Below are 12,686 nucleotides of genomic sequence, written 5' to 3'. Positions count from 1 at the left end.
AATGCATCCGCCGCGGCCAGGATTCGATCCCGCGACCTTCGGGTCAGCAGTTGAAGACCACAACCACCAGACTCTCTAGGCGGGTGGGTTCGATGTGTTAGACTACAGGAAAACGGAACTCGTACGCACACCTTCCTTTCCCAAAACTGCCAATCGAATCGCTGGCATTCTTACATTGTAGTGATTTATTCCCACAATTATTTTTCGCTTATCGGGATGACTGAAGATGCTGCCTCCCAAGCCTATGTCCAAAAGACGTGTACTTAAGGAAGGGACCTTCTTCCCACCGCGGAGATGCATTGTATTGCCCTTGACACTGTGGGAACAGGACAAGTGAACGAAGAAATGCCGGCCGATAAGCTTACGTGCTCGGCGTGCCACTCACCGAATGCGACCTCCAAGGGCAGCAGGACGATGACCGTGAGCCAGTTGAACATGTCGTGCACGGTGGCGGCGGCAAACGCCCTGCGGAACTCGTTTCGCTCGCCGCTCTGCATCAGCGACACGATGGTGTTGGTCACCGAGGTGCCGATGTTGGCCCCCATGATGATGGGAATGGCGTCGCGAACCTGGATCACTGACGTCACCAGAAGAGAACACGCACGTTACTCGTGTGCCCACTCTTATCCCTCGCAACGGTCACTGTTGGATTGACTGTATACAGTAAATGCAACTTTGCAATGGCATGATCACATATGAGGCATGGCGATGCTCAGTCAAGCCACGCGTAAAAGTAGCCAGCCACGCGCCACAGACCACATCAAGAAACTTAATATATAGAACGCCACTTTCAATGAATGCGCTGTTAGTAAAGCGAGTTAGCTTGTTGGTTTAGTATCCACCACGCTGTTTTATCATCCCAGACAGGCACTTGCACTTTTACGACAGAATCCTTTCCTTTATACATAGGCCATTCTCACTGTGCGTCATACGACTGCAGCAAAAAGCGACGCTGTCGGCAAGGTACATGGGAAACATGGAACACGGGAAAGATCCAACGCTTGACAAATACACGAGGAAAAGCTATTGCGAATTAGAACGTATTTCGTAAATGTAAGCAGGGTGCACCATATGAGGGAGGTATCTTTAGCACGTTGAAACGAAACATTTCCTAGCGGAAACACGGGTACACAGACAAATATTTACTCTCACAAACCACTTAGGCCCGAGCGAGGTGAACGATTAGAGGGGGGACTCACGGTTCGCGCCGACCATGGTGATGATGATTGAGGACGAAGTTGAGGAACTCTGCACGAGGACTGTGGAGAGGACGCCGATCATGAGGCCGACGACGGGGTTCTTGAGCACCTCGTTCTGAGACATGACCTTGCCGGCCGTCTTGCCGCCGACCAGCCGGAAGGCAGAGCTGAGGAAGTCCAGCGAGCAGATGAACAGGTAGAGAAGCGCCACCAGGCATAGTGCCTTGGCCACGCCCACAACCACCCGCTGAACCTTGCCGCCGGCGGTGAGCTCTGCGCAGCAAAGACAGAAAGAAAGGAGGTGGCATTGATCAGGCAGCTCGGTTGTCAAGGACATCGTAATTTACAAAACTGAGAACGTCGGACCCCATGCTTGGCCTATAATGGCAACCAAAGCCTGTGCTGCTGGTCTATGAAGACCGAATCTCGCAGAATAAAGACTTATTTAATGCTGCCAGTCGTGATAGAATCACCTTGCAGCCGTTGGAACACGTCCTAAGATGTTTGTAGGCAATAAATGCCTCAATAAATATAAATTAGATGTGGTGTTTGTGCGTGTACACGTCGCTGTTATGTGGATTTCTTTTTGTTTTAATAATACCGTTTGCATTCGTCTTTCTACCAATCACGAAAAAAAAAAACGATTATCAAAACTTATCTTTCTTCCGTCGCCACAACGTATTCGCAAAGTTAGGGAGATGCACTCTGTGGGGTCGAATATTTTTGTTACAATGCATTTTCTGTACACGCTATTCACCGTGATACTAGACACATAAAATACCTATATGCAAAATTACATAACTTTTAGAAGTTCAGAAATACGTATATAGAAGGCATGAAAGACCAAATCGAAGCTTTTGTTCGTTAGGAAACCTAGTTGTAATAATAAGTTCTCCTAAAGAGGCCAACACAAATTAACTATAAGTCCGACTCTCATTGCTCTTCCAGTTCTTATTGTCCGAATGCAACACCGAACGAATAAAGACGAACACATTGCTCACTAATAACTCCAACACTCGCCAACACGTCGATCTTCAATGGAACAACGAGAATAAAACTCCGGTGTGAGCCCTGCGTTCTCTTTTTGAGCAGCACTGTACACAATATTCTCACGGCGTACTATTGAAGTCGCAGGAGATAAAGGAAAAGAAAAAGACGGGAAAAAGCGCAGGTGCATCTGTTAAAGAAAGATATCAAATGTTCATTATGACCACTGTATCTACCGTACAGGCTTTGGGGGCGCGAAAGCAACTTGTCGCAAATACAGCCGTCTACGCGCAGACGCCACAGTAAAACTGCATGTGATTGCAGAGACCATAAAAAAGCATTATGCAGTTGATTAAACTCCACGACAGCAATAGAAACAAGACGATACTGCACTTGCGTGCTTTTTTTTTTCAACAAGAGCGCACGTAACTAAACCTGACAGCTGATGAAGATATGTATTGAAAATATGTTTTAATGATTAGCTTCACTGGAGTGTTTTCAGCATTATCACTGTCGTTTACAAAATAGCTAATGACGAAAAAAAAGTATTGACGAAACGCCTTCGAGATGCTAAAATTCTCCGAGCGGTGACATTCGTATATTTGGAGCAACCGCGAATGTCTGTACTTTTGGAATGAAGAAATTGATTGCCGTTAGCTAAAATTCGAAGCGCTGCAGAGAGAGATACTGTATAACAGATAACTGTCGAAGTGCTGTACACATACAAGCCATTGACTGCATGTCCTCAACGCTGCAAAAATAACACTGAACAGATTGGGAGCACGTGTCGAAAAGAACGCACGTGTAAAGGATAAATCCCATTGGCGGGAAATTGGCATCAAGACGACAAAGTAGGACATCATGAAGGGTCATGCATGTTACTGACGCTTGTTCTTTGGTTCGTGCCCTCGTATACAGTTTAGTATAGAACAAGCAACACTGCCGAAAAAGCCGCTCGTAGTGCCGAACGACGACAATGTGAAGGACAGAATGGCTGTGGTATCTGTCTGGGTAACATAGACACATCAAGCCTATCCGTCGCACAACGTAATGTTCACGATGACTGTTCTGACCTCGTGAACTTTCCGGGGCGCTTCAAGATTATTTGTTTTGAGCGCGCCGCCGCGCGTTTTAAAAACTCATCTTCGAGGCTTGCTTATGTGTCTTTCATGCGTGCTCGGGCATTAAACCATGCCGAGGAAATAAAAAGGAAAAAAGAAAAACTTCATTGTTTACGTTCATTTAAGCGGCCTCCGTTCAGCTACTCGTTGATGAGGTGAACAGTCGAGGCTTTCCAGAGCCTCTTCACAGCAGGCCGGGTTCAAGTACAGCGCAAATAGCCTTTAAGGACATTGCACAAGAGGCACCTGTCGGCCGAGAAGATGTGTCTTACGCAACTGGCGCCCAGCCAAACGACTTCGAGCATGACAATCGGACAAATAGTGCAACTGACTGCATTAAACGTCACGCCTGTCACGCAGGACGGCTTTACGTGCGCACCGTAACATATGGCTAGCGTTCATAGACCTTAACTTCTTTCTTTTTTTTTGGCTTTGTGCCGTGTTCGAAGCGTCAGTGCCAGTACGTTTTCACGAACATCGATATTATGGCGCCGGTCGTCCAATTGTTCTCAGTCTGGGATTGAATAAACTGCTCGACGAAGTACAGCATATAGTACAGCGTTTCAAGGAACGCTTTGAGCAAGAGCTGCGTGTTTTCGGGAAAAAAGCAGCCCGCACAATACACTGCGCTAAAACCGCTACGACAAAACTGCTGTCCGATTCAATTTTTCGCGATTTCTTTCTTATTACGCGCACAAAACGACAGAGCTATGACAAAGCAATTTGTCACTGCATTGCAAATTGTCACTTCACCATCTTAGCAGTTGAATATCAGAGCTATAACAACACCATATCCACACGAGCACCGAATTACTAGTTTAAGGGGCAAAATGTGGGAGGCCTCCACGGGGATTCGATTGAAGAAAAAAAAAGAAGAATAAAGAAAGAAACGCGGATATTTACGCCTATAACCAAGTGTCTCCAGTTACGAAAGCACATCGGGACTAGACAAGACATTCTCGCACAATATAAGGAAACAGGCGCCCAGTAGACAAGTCTAAAGCCATTTATCGAAGAGCTGCTTTCGTGTGCAACTACTACACACGAATCATTAATAAATACAGGCAGCGGAAGTACCGCAATACATCCTAGAAAAAAAAAAGGTAAGGCATGTACACACGAACACAAGAGAAGAGAAAAGGCAACGCAAACGCTGACAATAAACTCAAAGGTTGCACTGTGCTTCCTGAAGGGAAGAACGCGACTTCACGGAAGGTAAACGAAGCGAGCGTGAGTGAGCCCTCGATTACCTTCCGCGAAGAAAAGTCGCCGAAGGTAATAGATGGATCGCTTCGTTTACCACCCGTAAAGAAGGGATGTCAACCTTAAACGTTTATCTCCAATGTAGATCCGCACTTGGGCCATATTTTCGGGTAGCCTTCCGTAATTCGTGAGCATGCGTAGACAAGTGTATCTTTACAGTCACAGTGTGCACTTGCAGCGGATAGTCTCCTTCTGTGTTCTCCGTTTCCTTTCCCTTATATCAGCGTCTGCACATACTTCGTTTTTTTTTTTTCGCGGAACTGGGAAATATGTTAAGTTTAATCCCGCTTAGTTTTTTTTTTACAGATTCTGCTGTTATGACCAAGAAATCTGCAACAGCAAGCATCTCATCGCGCCTTCCGTGGTTGGGCACGCCCGTGGCCCGGCCCGCAGGGATTCATCGGGGGGGAGCGGAAGGACCCGGGTGTATACGCAGCCGAAGAAAACATCGTGAAAACTTAAAGGGCACGTGATCTCCGAGCCTTCCTCGCGCGAGTACAACATTAATACTTTTGCCGCCCACGCAGATGGGGAGGGAAGCAGCGATGCGAGGAGCCGCACCCCGCGGCCGACCTTTGGGAGCTCGCGCGCTTCGAGACCCGTCTGCGCCCAAGGTCACTCCGTGGCGAGCCAACGGTATCGATCCGGGGCTCTCCGCCAAAACGATGACGCCATGGCGTCACGTCCCCAGACGAGCGCCGCCATAAACACGCGCCAACGCACACACAAACTCTGAACGGAGGCGGGCTCATATATCGGCGCAGAGAGACGGTCAGAAGGGGCCCTAACTATCTGGCAACTGAACTGCCAAAAATCAAGGACGAACATCAACGCGCCGCACATTCTGAAGCCCTAAACTCGTAACGCAGACGTAGAAGGCCTTAGAATTGCTGAAATCTATCCGAATAAATCGTAATTGAATGTAGTACAGTGACGCAAAAGAAAATAAAAAGAAGAGAAAATGTTAGTTCCAAGTAACCAAGCGGAAGAAATACTTCGTGCCATTAGAATGAAGATTTCCCGTCTCGGCTGACGCCATCCTGAGACAGAGTGACATCAGAAGGTCAAGTTTGAAGTTTGGCTTTAATAATGATAGTGACATTCCCAAAATGAAGATCGGCAGGCGAGGTACATTGATACGACAGTGTTACTATGCTAATACGAGTTATTATCTGTGTTGAAAAACAGCAAAGAAAGCAGCTGTGCTGTAGGGGTACAGAAAATGTCCGTGGCTCAGAAGTTTTAAGTCGACGCGGCGCCCGTCCCGCATCGACTAGCTCCTCGTTTCGCTTTCATTAAAAAACGATCTACGCACCAAGCGGCGCGCTACTCTGAACGTAGACGTACACATTTGAGTCGAGAAAGTTCAGGTCGATGATGACTGGGTGTGTTAGCGTGCAAAAGAAAAGCCGTGGATTGAACTACTCTAGGCTATAACCTTCTCCCGAACAGGCCTTGGCCCCGAAGCTGTTCCCCTTGTCCAAGACGAGCAAACCGTCACCTCTAAAAGGCTGAGGAACAGATTGAGCCTGAATAACACTTCTCGGCAATTTGCAGCACGGGGTTTCGCACGAGAAGTAAACATCGGTTCCCATGAACTCGAAGGCAGACGGGGAGAAGTTTCGCTCAAGAACCGCCAGAGGGTGTCAGCGAAGCTCAGTGACCGCCGCATCAGTATAGGACCGGCGCTGCCATGCTGTCATATTGTATTTCACGATTTTTTTAAGATGAACACTCAGTCAGAAGACTACCGAAGGCTGAAAGTCGAGTCTGCTCGTTGAAAAGAATTACAGCATAATCCTGCATACCTAGTACCGAGTTGAATCTCGACGGTTTATACGTATAGCTCGCAGAAAAAAAAAAAAAAGCAACTGCCGCAGAAGTTCATGGGGCGTCACCTGCTGAAATTCGTGCGCTCCAAAAACTGATCAAGCGTTCCTCTCACCTTAAGCAGTCGTTATAGATGCGCTTAACGTTGCTCATTGCGCAAAGTTTTGATTATGCGCTGATTGAAATCAAGGATCACAACGAAGACATTCAGATGGATAGCGGTACACGGGACAAAGCGTAACCTTCAACTGTTCCGTAACAGTTTAAAGTTGCGCTTTGTCCCGTTAACCTCTGTCCGTCTGTATTCTTCATCGTGATTCTCTTAATAAGGGCATCATCGAAACTCTGACATGCATCAGTTATGCCCAGTCATCGTTTTACTGCTCATTGCGCATTCAATACACCGCAGCCAGAAGCTGCCAGAAAGCGCTGGGAGGATGGGTATAAGAAAACCAGTCAGCCAGGATGCTCGCCCGAGGGCCGCCGCAATTTCTGAGCGCGCAAAGCGGAACAGCGGCCGACTTCAGTCTTACATGCGCATATCTAAGTAGGTATGCCAGCGTTGCACTCAAGCGAACTCCTCTTCAAAGAAGAACGTTACAAAAATGAAAAGAAAAAGCTGTGTAAAAGCCAGTGAGTCTAGTAGCGACGAACAAGCCAGCGTCGGTTTTATCATTTGCAGAAGAAGTGTTGCAGTGAAGTCTATATATCAACCGATCTCTCGACCCACTTCATCACCGGTATGAAATTAGCTAATCAAACGAGCTGAAGAAAAAAAAACCCAACCACTGCACAGAACTTATGAAAATAACATCTAACGCTGAAGAAAATATTTATGAAGATAACAGTTACCATTTAAGGGGTGCAGCGCAACGACAACGAAACGACGCCCGATCTATTTCTAATCTTGTGCCGTGATAAGCAGGTTCAGCGATCTAGGTACGAGTAAAAAAAAAACAAGAACAAACAAAAGTCTACAATTGCATAAGCACAGGATAGTGAAGAGGGGTGGCAGGGGGAGCGTTCGAAGATTTCTACAGAGTATACAGGTCACGTATATTGGTATGCTGTCCCGGTCACGTAGTGCGTAAAAGACATGGCCGATGGTTTTTCTGTGTGCCGATGGTGAAAAGGAAACCCTACGGAGGGCACTGAATGACGACAAAACTGAGGGCGAGCTTGGTTGAATCAAGTAAACGTCAGTAGATGGAGACTAAATAGACCCCACTGCAGATTCCTTGCTTTAACCGCGTCAAGAAAAAGGGACAGATCTAGATAATTAAATTTTTGGGCTTTACGTGCCAAAACCACGCTGGGAGTTTGTGGCACGCTTTAGTAGGCGACTCCATACTTATTTTGACCAGCTGAGATCCTTTGACGTGCACCTGAATCTAAGTACACGGGCGTTTTCATTTTTCCCGCTTCAGCCGCCGCGGTGCTCGGCTGCCGACCCGAAAGACGCCGCTTCGATCACGGCCGCGGCAGTCGCATTTCGATGGAGGCGAAATGATGGAGGCCCGTGTACCTATTGAATTAGGTGCACGTTAAAGAACCCTGGATGACCAACATTTCCGGAGCCCTCCGATACGGTATGTCTCATAATAAAATCGTGGTTTCGGCACGTAAAAACACCAGAGGGGGAAATTTCCTCGCATCGAAATTCAGCGACCGTGGCTGGCAATCCAACCCGAAGCCTCGAGATCAGCGGCGCAACACCTCACCCGCTAAGCCAACACGAGTTAGATTGTGCTATATCACGCAAGCTCGCATATCAAGACCGTTACCTATCAATGAAATGCATGTTTAATACTGTAAGAAACTGACCCAGTTTAAAGCCGAAAGGAACAACCCTTGACAATCCTTTGCTTAAGCAAACATCATATCGTGGTTTTGGGACGTTAAACCCCAGGAAAAAAACAAAAAACATGGATTTCAACAGACACGAACTAGCCCCGCTTATCACAAGCGCAGCCTAACACTGTCGTCTAAAAGTTAATATTTAAATATAAGGTGTGAAGCGATAGCGCATTACATTAACGCGCACGCTGACGGGCGCTGGAAAGCGATATCTTCAGCTCAGTGAACTGACCGGTGCACCACCAGGAAGCACGAGCATACCAAGACAAACTTAGCACGGTGGGGGAAAAAAAATGACAGCAGCAGCGTCAGCGTTCAGGCACGACCGCTGAGCCAGTTGTCTGGACGACAGCGAAGCAGCACGCCCTATCAGCCGATCCAGCTAAGAGGGACCGAACAGGGAAAGCAGCGTTACACGCTCAATACGTGGACGGAACGAAGAACTAACACACAAATGTGTACGAGCGGAAAGAAAATACGTGGCTTCAGATAAGCGATGCAGGTGAAAATGCACACTTAGTAAACACGCAAACGTAAAGATTTTTCTTACACCTTATTACGTTCGACCACGTTCGATTACGTTCGACTGTCGTTCAGACTTCGCAATCAGCTAATCGTAGTGACAGTGTAGGCGTATCGCCGCTGACGAAACGAGAACGAAAAAATTGGGATTCTTACATAGTGTCTTTGGCTAATCACACAGACACAGTCAATATGAACTACACCTACCTACCTCACAGCACTTAAGTCGCCAAACGAAAGTTCGAAATTTAAACGTGATTTGCTAAAGGTGAGGGATATTTGACAGTTTTAGAACAGCTTAAGCAGAGATAGCGTTCCTTGGGTACGACACGCTATTTTCGTCACTTCACGTAGGCACCCAGGAGGATAGCGCATGACGCATGCGCAGTGGCAATAAACGCCAAGGCAATGGTGCCTATTGACTAGCTACAAGTTTGGTGTGCGGTACATTGCTGCGTTCCGGCGCTATGCTTCAATGATGTGTTGCAACGAAGAACCTACATGGTCGACGTCGTCGTCGGTGTTTCATGCCCCGATAACAGATGTTGACGCGATACTCAAATCCCTCGAGTTATATTTACAATCGCGCTCAACCCCTCGCCTGGTGAAGCAAACTAGACAGAAAGAGTAGATTAGTTTGCGTCAATTATTAGTGAATCATTCATTCAATAGCTTCCGCGAATAACATTCCCACTCCGAAGTCAAGCTCCGAATTGAGTCTGCTGACTCTTGCGAATATTGGCACCACTCAGCTGGTGAGAAAATGTATACTGAAGCAGAAGACCCGAACTTTCCGTACAGCTACGAATGTCGGCTTAACCTCTTCAGGTGCGAATTATGATCGACTACTACTATCTGGGGCTTAACGTCCCAAAACCACGATATGATTATGAAAGACGCCGTAGTGGAGGGCTCCGGAAATTTCGACCACCTGGTGTTCTTTAACGTGCACCTAAATCTAAGTACACGGGCCTCAAACATTTTCGCCTCCATCGAATTATGATCGAATGCGCGCAAATGTGTCAAATTCGCACAACTTTCTGGCACTCGGTATCACATGCCAAGAAAAGAAAATGAAGTAATATGTTATGAGCTAATTTTTAGTAATTAATGTTAATTAACGTGTAAATATTTAATTGTTCTGAAGTCAGCCATGTTCCATTTTTGCATAAGGAGGATAAAATTGTAGGCTTCAAATGCCTGCGCAATTTCTTTTTGGCTGTATTCATTTAGAGCAACAAAATTTTTGACGTTGGTCTTGGAACGCGGCACGTCGGCCGAACCGTCGAACATCGAATCGCCTTTACGAAAGTAGTCGGCAGCAATCATACGCAGCACATTGCGGTAAAAGAAAGACGGTGATTATGCAGAAGGTTCAATTAAGTCTATGCGCCATCTATCTTGCTCTATCTTGGTCATTCGTTGAACGAACTGGCATAAACAAGTTGCGTGCACATGCGTACGCCTCGAGGTGATAAACAAACCCGGCGTCGAAAGCAAGGCTAGAATTTCGAGCTCAAGGATCCTTTCCGCCATTGCAAAGGAATGACCTCGTCATTGCAGATGGCTCGGGTGCGCATGACAGCACTGCACTCTTTACGCAGATTCAAAGCAGAGCCAGGGACGCTCTGCTCTCTGCCTAAGTGCCTCATCGTCCTCCTTTGGAAACGTAACTGTCAAGCGCGGGGGCGATATTTCTGCTAGACGCGCAACGGTGGGCAGACGCTTGGCACCGCACCAGCTGCCGGCGAAACGTGAAGCGGCTGAAGCACGAAAAGTAGACGAACTCGAAAGACGCAGAGTTTGCGACGGCTGGCCCGCTTCTAACGGCTCTGGATGCGCAACTGCGGCGACCTGTTCTACACGTGAGGGCCGAGCAGGCCCTGGCTCGCTCTCCACAGTGCGCGTGGCGCAAGGCGGTGTCGTCAGTTGTGACCTTGAGCGGAAGGGCGAAAGGTACCAGCAACAGGTCGCTGAGAATTCGCGAGACCGACGGTGCCGTTCGTCATTTCGTAAAGCACATACTGACTTCGCCGAGATGAAAAAAATTTTTTGACAGGTGGTGTCGCTGGAACCGACGTTTGGACAAGTGAACGAATACACATGCACTTCCTGTTCAAGTATTTTATCTAAGCATCCATCTTCCCACGAACTTTTACCTTGTTTGAGTACTGACTTTGCTGTTATTTATCCCGTGAGAGGAGCACCTGTAGTATACTGCGAGCGCATTATTCGCGCGCAAATTAATCTCAGAGGCAAAGAATCAAAGCACCGCAATATAGCACTGCGTGTAGGGCAGCTCGGATTCTCGAGCATGGATTGTCTTCTGCAAGCCATACAAGCGAAACGAGTCTTGCGTAATACAGAATGCTGAGCAACGAACGACCGCTCATAACTTGCTCTCACATAGCCCCCCACTTGGCATTACACGGCTATCGATGTGCTGCGGTGTGCGACCCCCGGCAAGTTCGCCTTTAACGCATTAACCACGGAGGTAGCCTTAACTAGCACACAATTATACTACGTCAAGTGTATCCTACGTGAAGCGATATAGTCATGCGTCAACCCGAACAAATGAACGCTTCCAAACTCCACGCCTGCTAATAAAAACCGTCGCAGTGCTTCGAAAGTCCTGACAATTCGCGTACTGCACAAGCAGCGTTCTGATCACACGAGCACTCATGGCCAGTTCAATCACCGTATGCGGCGTAAGTAACTGTCAGACCACTACTAATGTTGCGCATTAATGATACGTGTGCACGAGCCTTCAGGCCTCATACGGAATGGATAGAAGATGACCACTTGCTGATCGCGTCAGAAGAGAGCTATCCGCAGTGTCAGCGGAAATTGTATTTTAGATATAGTAAGCCGTTGAAATATTGGTCATCCCCTGCCATACCATATTCGTCGGTGCACCAAATGATATTATAAAAGCCCAGTTAAAACACCTCAACTGATATCAGCTTACGATACAACGCCCCGCACGTATCGTCTCTGTACGTTTCGACAAAAACAAAAAAGCGCTTCGAATACAGAAATCGGCGCGGCGGCCCCAAGTAGTAATTGTTGGGATTTTACGTCTCAAAACCACGATACGATTATGAGGACGTCGTAGTGGACGGCTCGGGAAATTTCGACGACCTGAATGGGGTTATTTAAAGTGCACCTAAATGTAAGTACACGGGCCTCAAGCATTTTTGCCGCCATTGAAAATCCAGCCACCGCGGCCGGGATTCGATCCCTAAACCTTCGGGTCAGCGATCGAGGACTATAACCACTAGACCACCGTGGCGGGTGCGGCAGCACGAAATGTCCGCAGAAAAGTCGGGGAAGTTTACGAATGCGAGCGCACGAACACTGTGCTTCGTCGCAGTGCCGTTCATCGCCCGGCCGAGCACGGCGATGCGAGTGCGTACTACGCAGTGCGAAACGTGCGTCGACGGGGCAGATGACAGCGAGCCCGAGCCAGGTGGGCTGGGTCCACGTGTTCGCCTCGTGCACCTGCGAACGGACGGCGTGCGTGGCAGAGGAAAGCCGGCGGAAACACTCCGTCGCAGCGCTACGGCGTACGGGCGTCGCTGTGTGTATTGTAACGGCCATGAATCGAGACTGAGTCGCCGAACACAGACGCCCCAGCCCAGCTTGCTACGGGACAGGAAATCGTGTAGACTACATAGGAGGAGCTCTTTGATCGTACCGTACGCGCACGGTACAGTGACGTCTCACTGGCATTATGATAGAGCATCAGTATTTTGATGCCTAGAAGGACGGCACACAACAAGAAACGTATGTCCTGTGCGTTGCTTGCCGTGTCCACAATACCGACAAAAACAAAAAAAGTGTTCCGTAATGGTAGCAACCCATTGGCCCACGTTCTCTAGATGTCTATGGCGACGGCGTTGTGCGG

General features: G+C 47.9%; 1 protein-coding gene across 5 annotated transcripts in view; it reads right to left on the bottom strand.

Moving 5' to 3' along the window:
- The window catches only part of LOC119394431 (sodium-dependent phosphate transport protein 2B), a 138,694-nt gene that overhangs the window by 7,156 nt on the left and 118,852 nt on the right, over positions 1-12,686 (bottom strand). For all 5 annotated transcript variants that reach the window (XM_037661734.2, XM_037661733.2, XM_049415781.1 and 2 more), the window contains 2 exons: positions 1,200-1,472; positions 386-577 (listed from right to left, as the gene is read on the bottom strand). In XM_037661734.2, coding sequence (XP_037517662.1) covers positions 386-577; positions 1,200-1,472 — 465 coding nt within the window. The remainder of the gene's footprint in view (positions 1-385; positions 578-1,199; positions 1,473-12,686) is intronic.

This window comes from Rhipicephalus sanguineus, chromosome 5 (assembly GCF_013339695.2).
Source record: "Rhipicephalus sanguineus isolate Rsan-2018 chromosome 5, BIME_Rsan_1.4, whole genome shotgun sequence".
NCBI lineage: Eukaryota > Metazoa > Arthropoda > Arachnida > Ixodida > Ixodidae > Rhipicephalus > Rhipicephalus sanguineus.
This window is presented reverse-complemented; position numbering and strand designations above follow the sequence as displayed.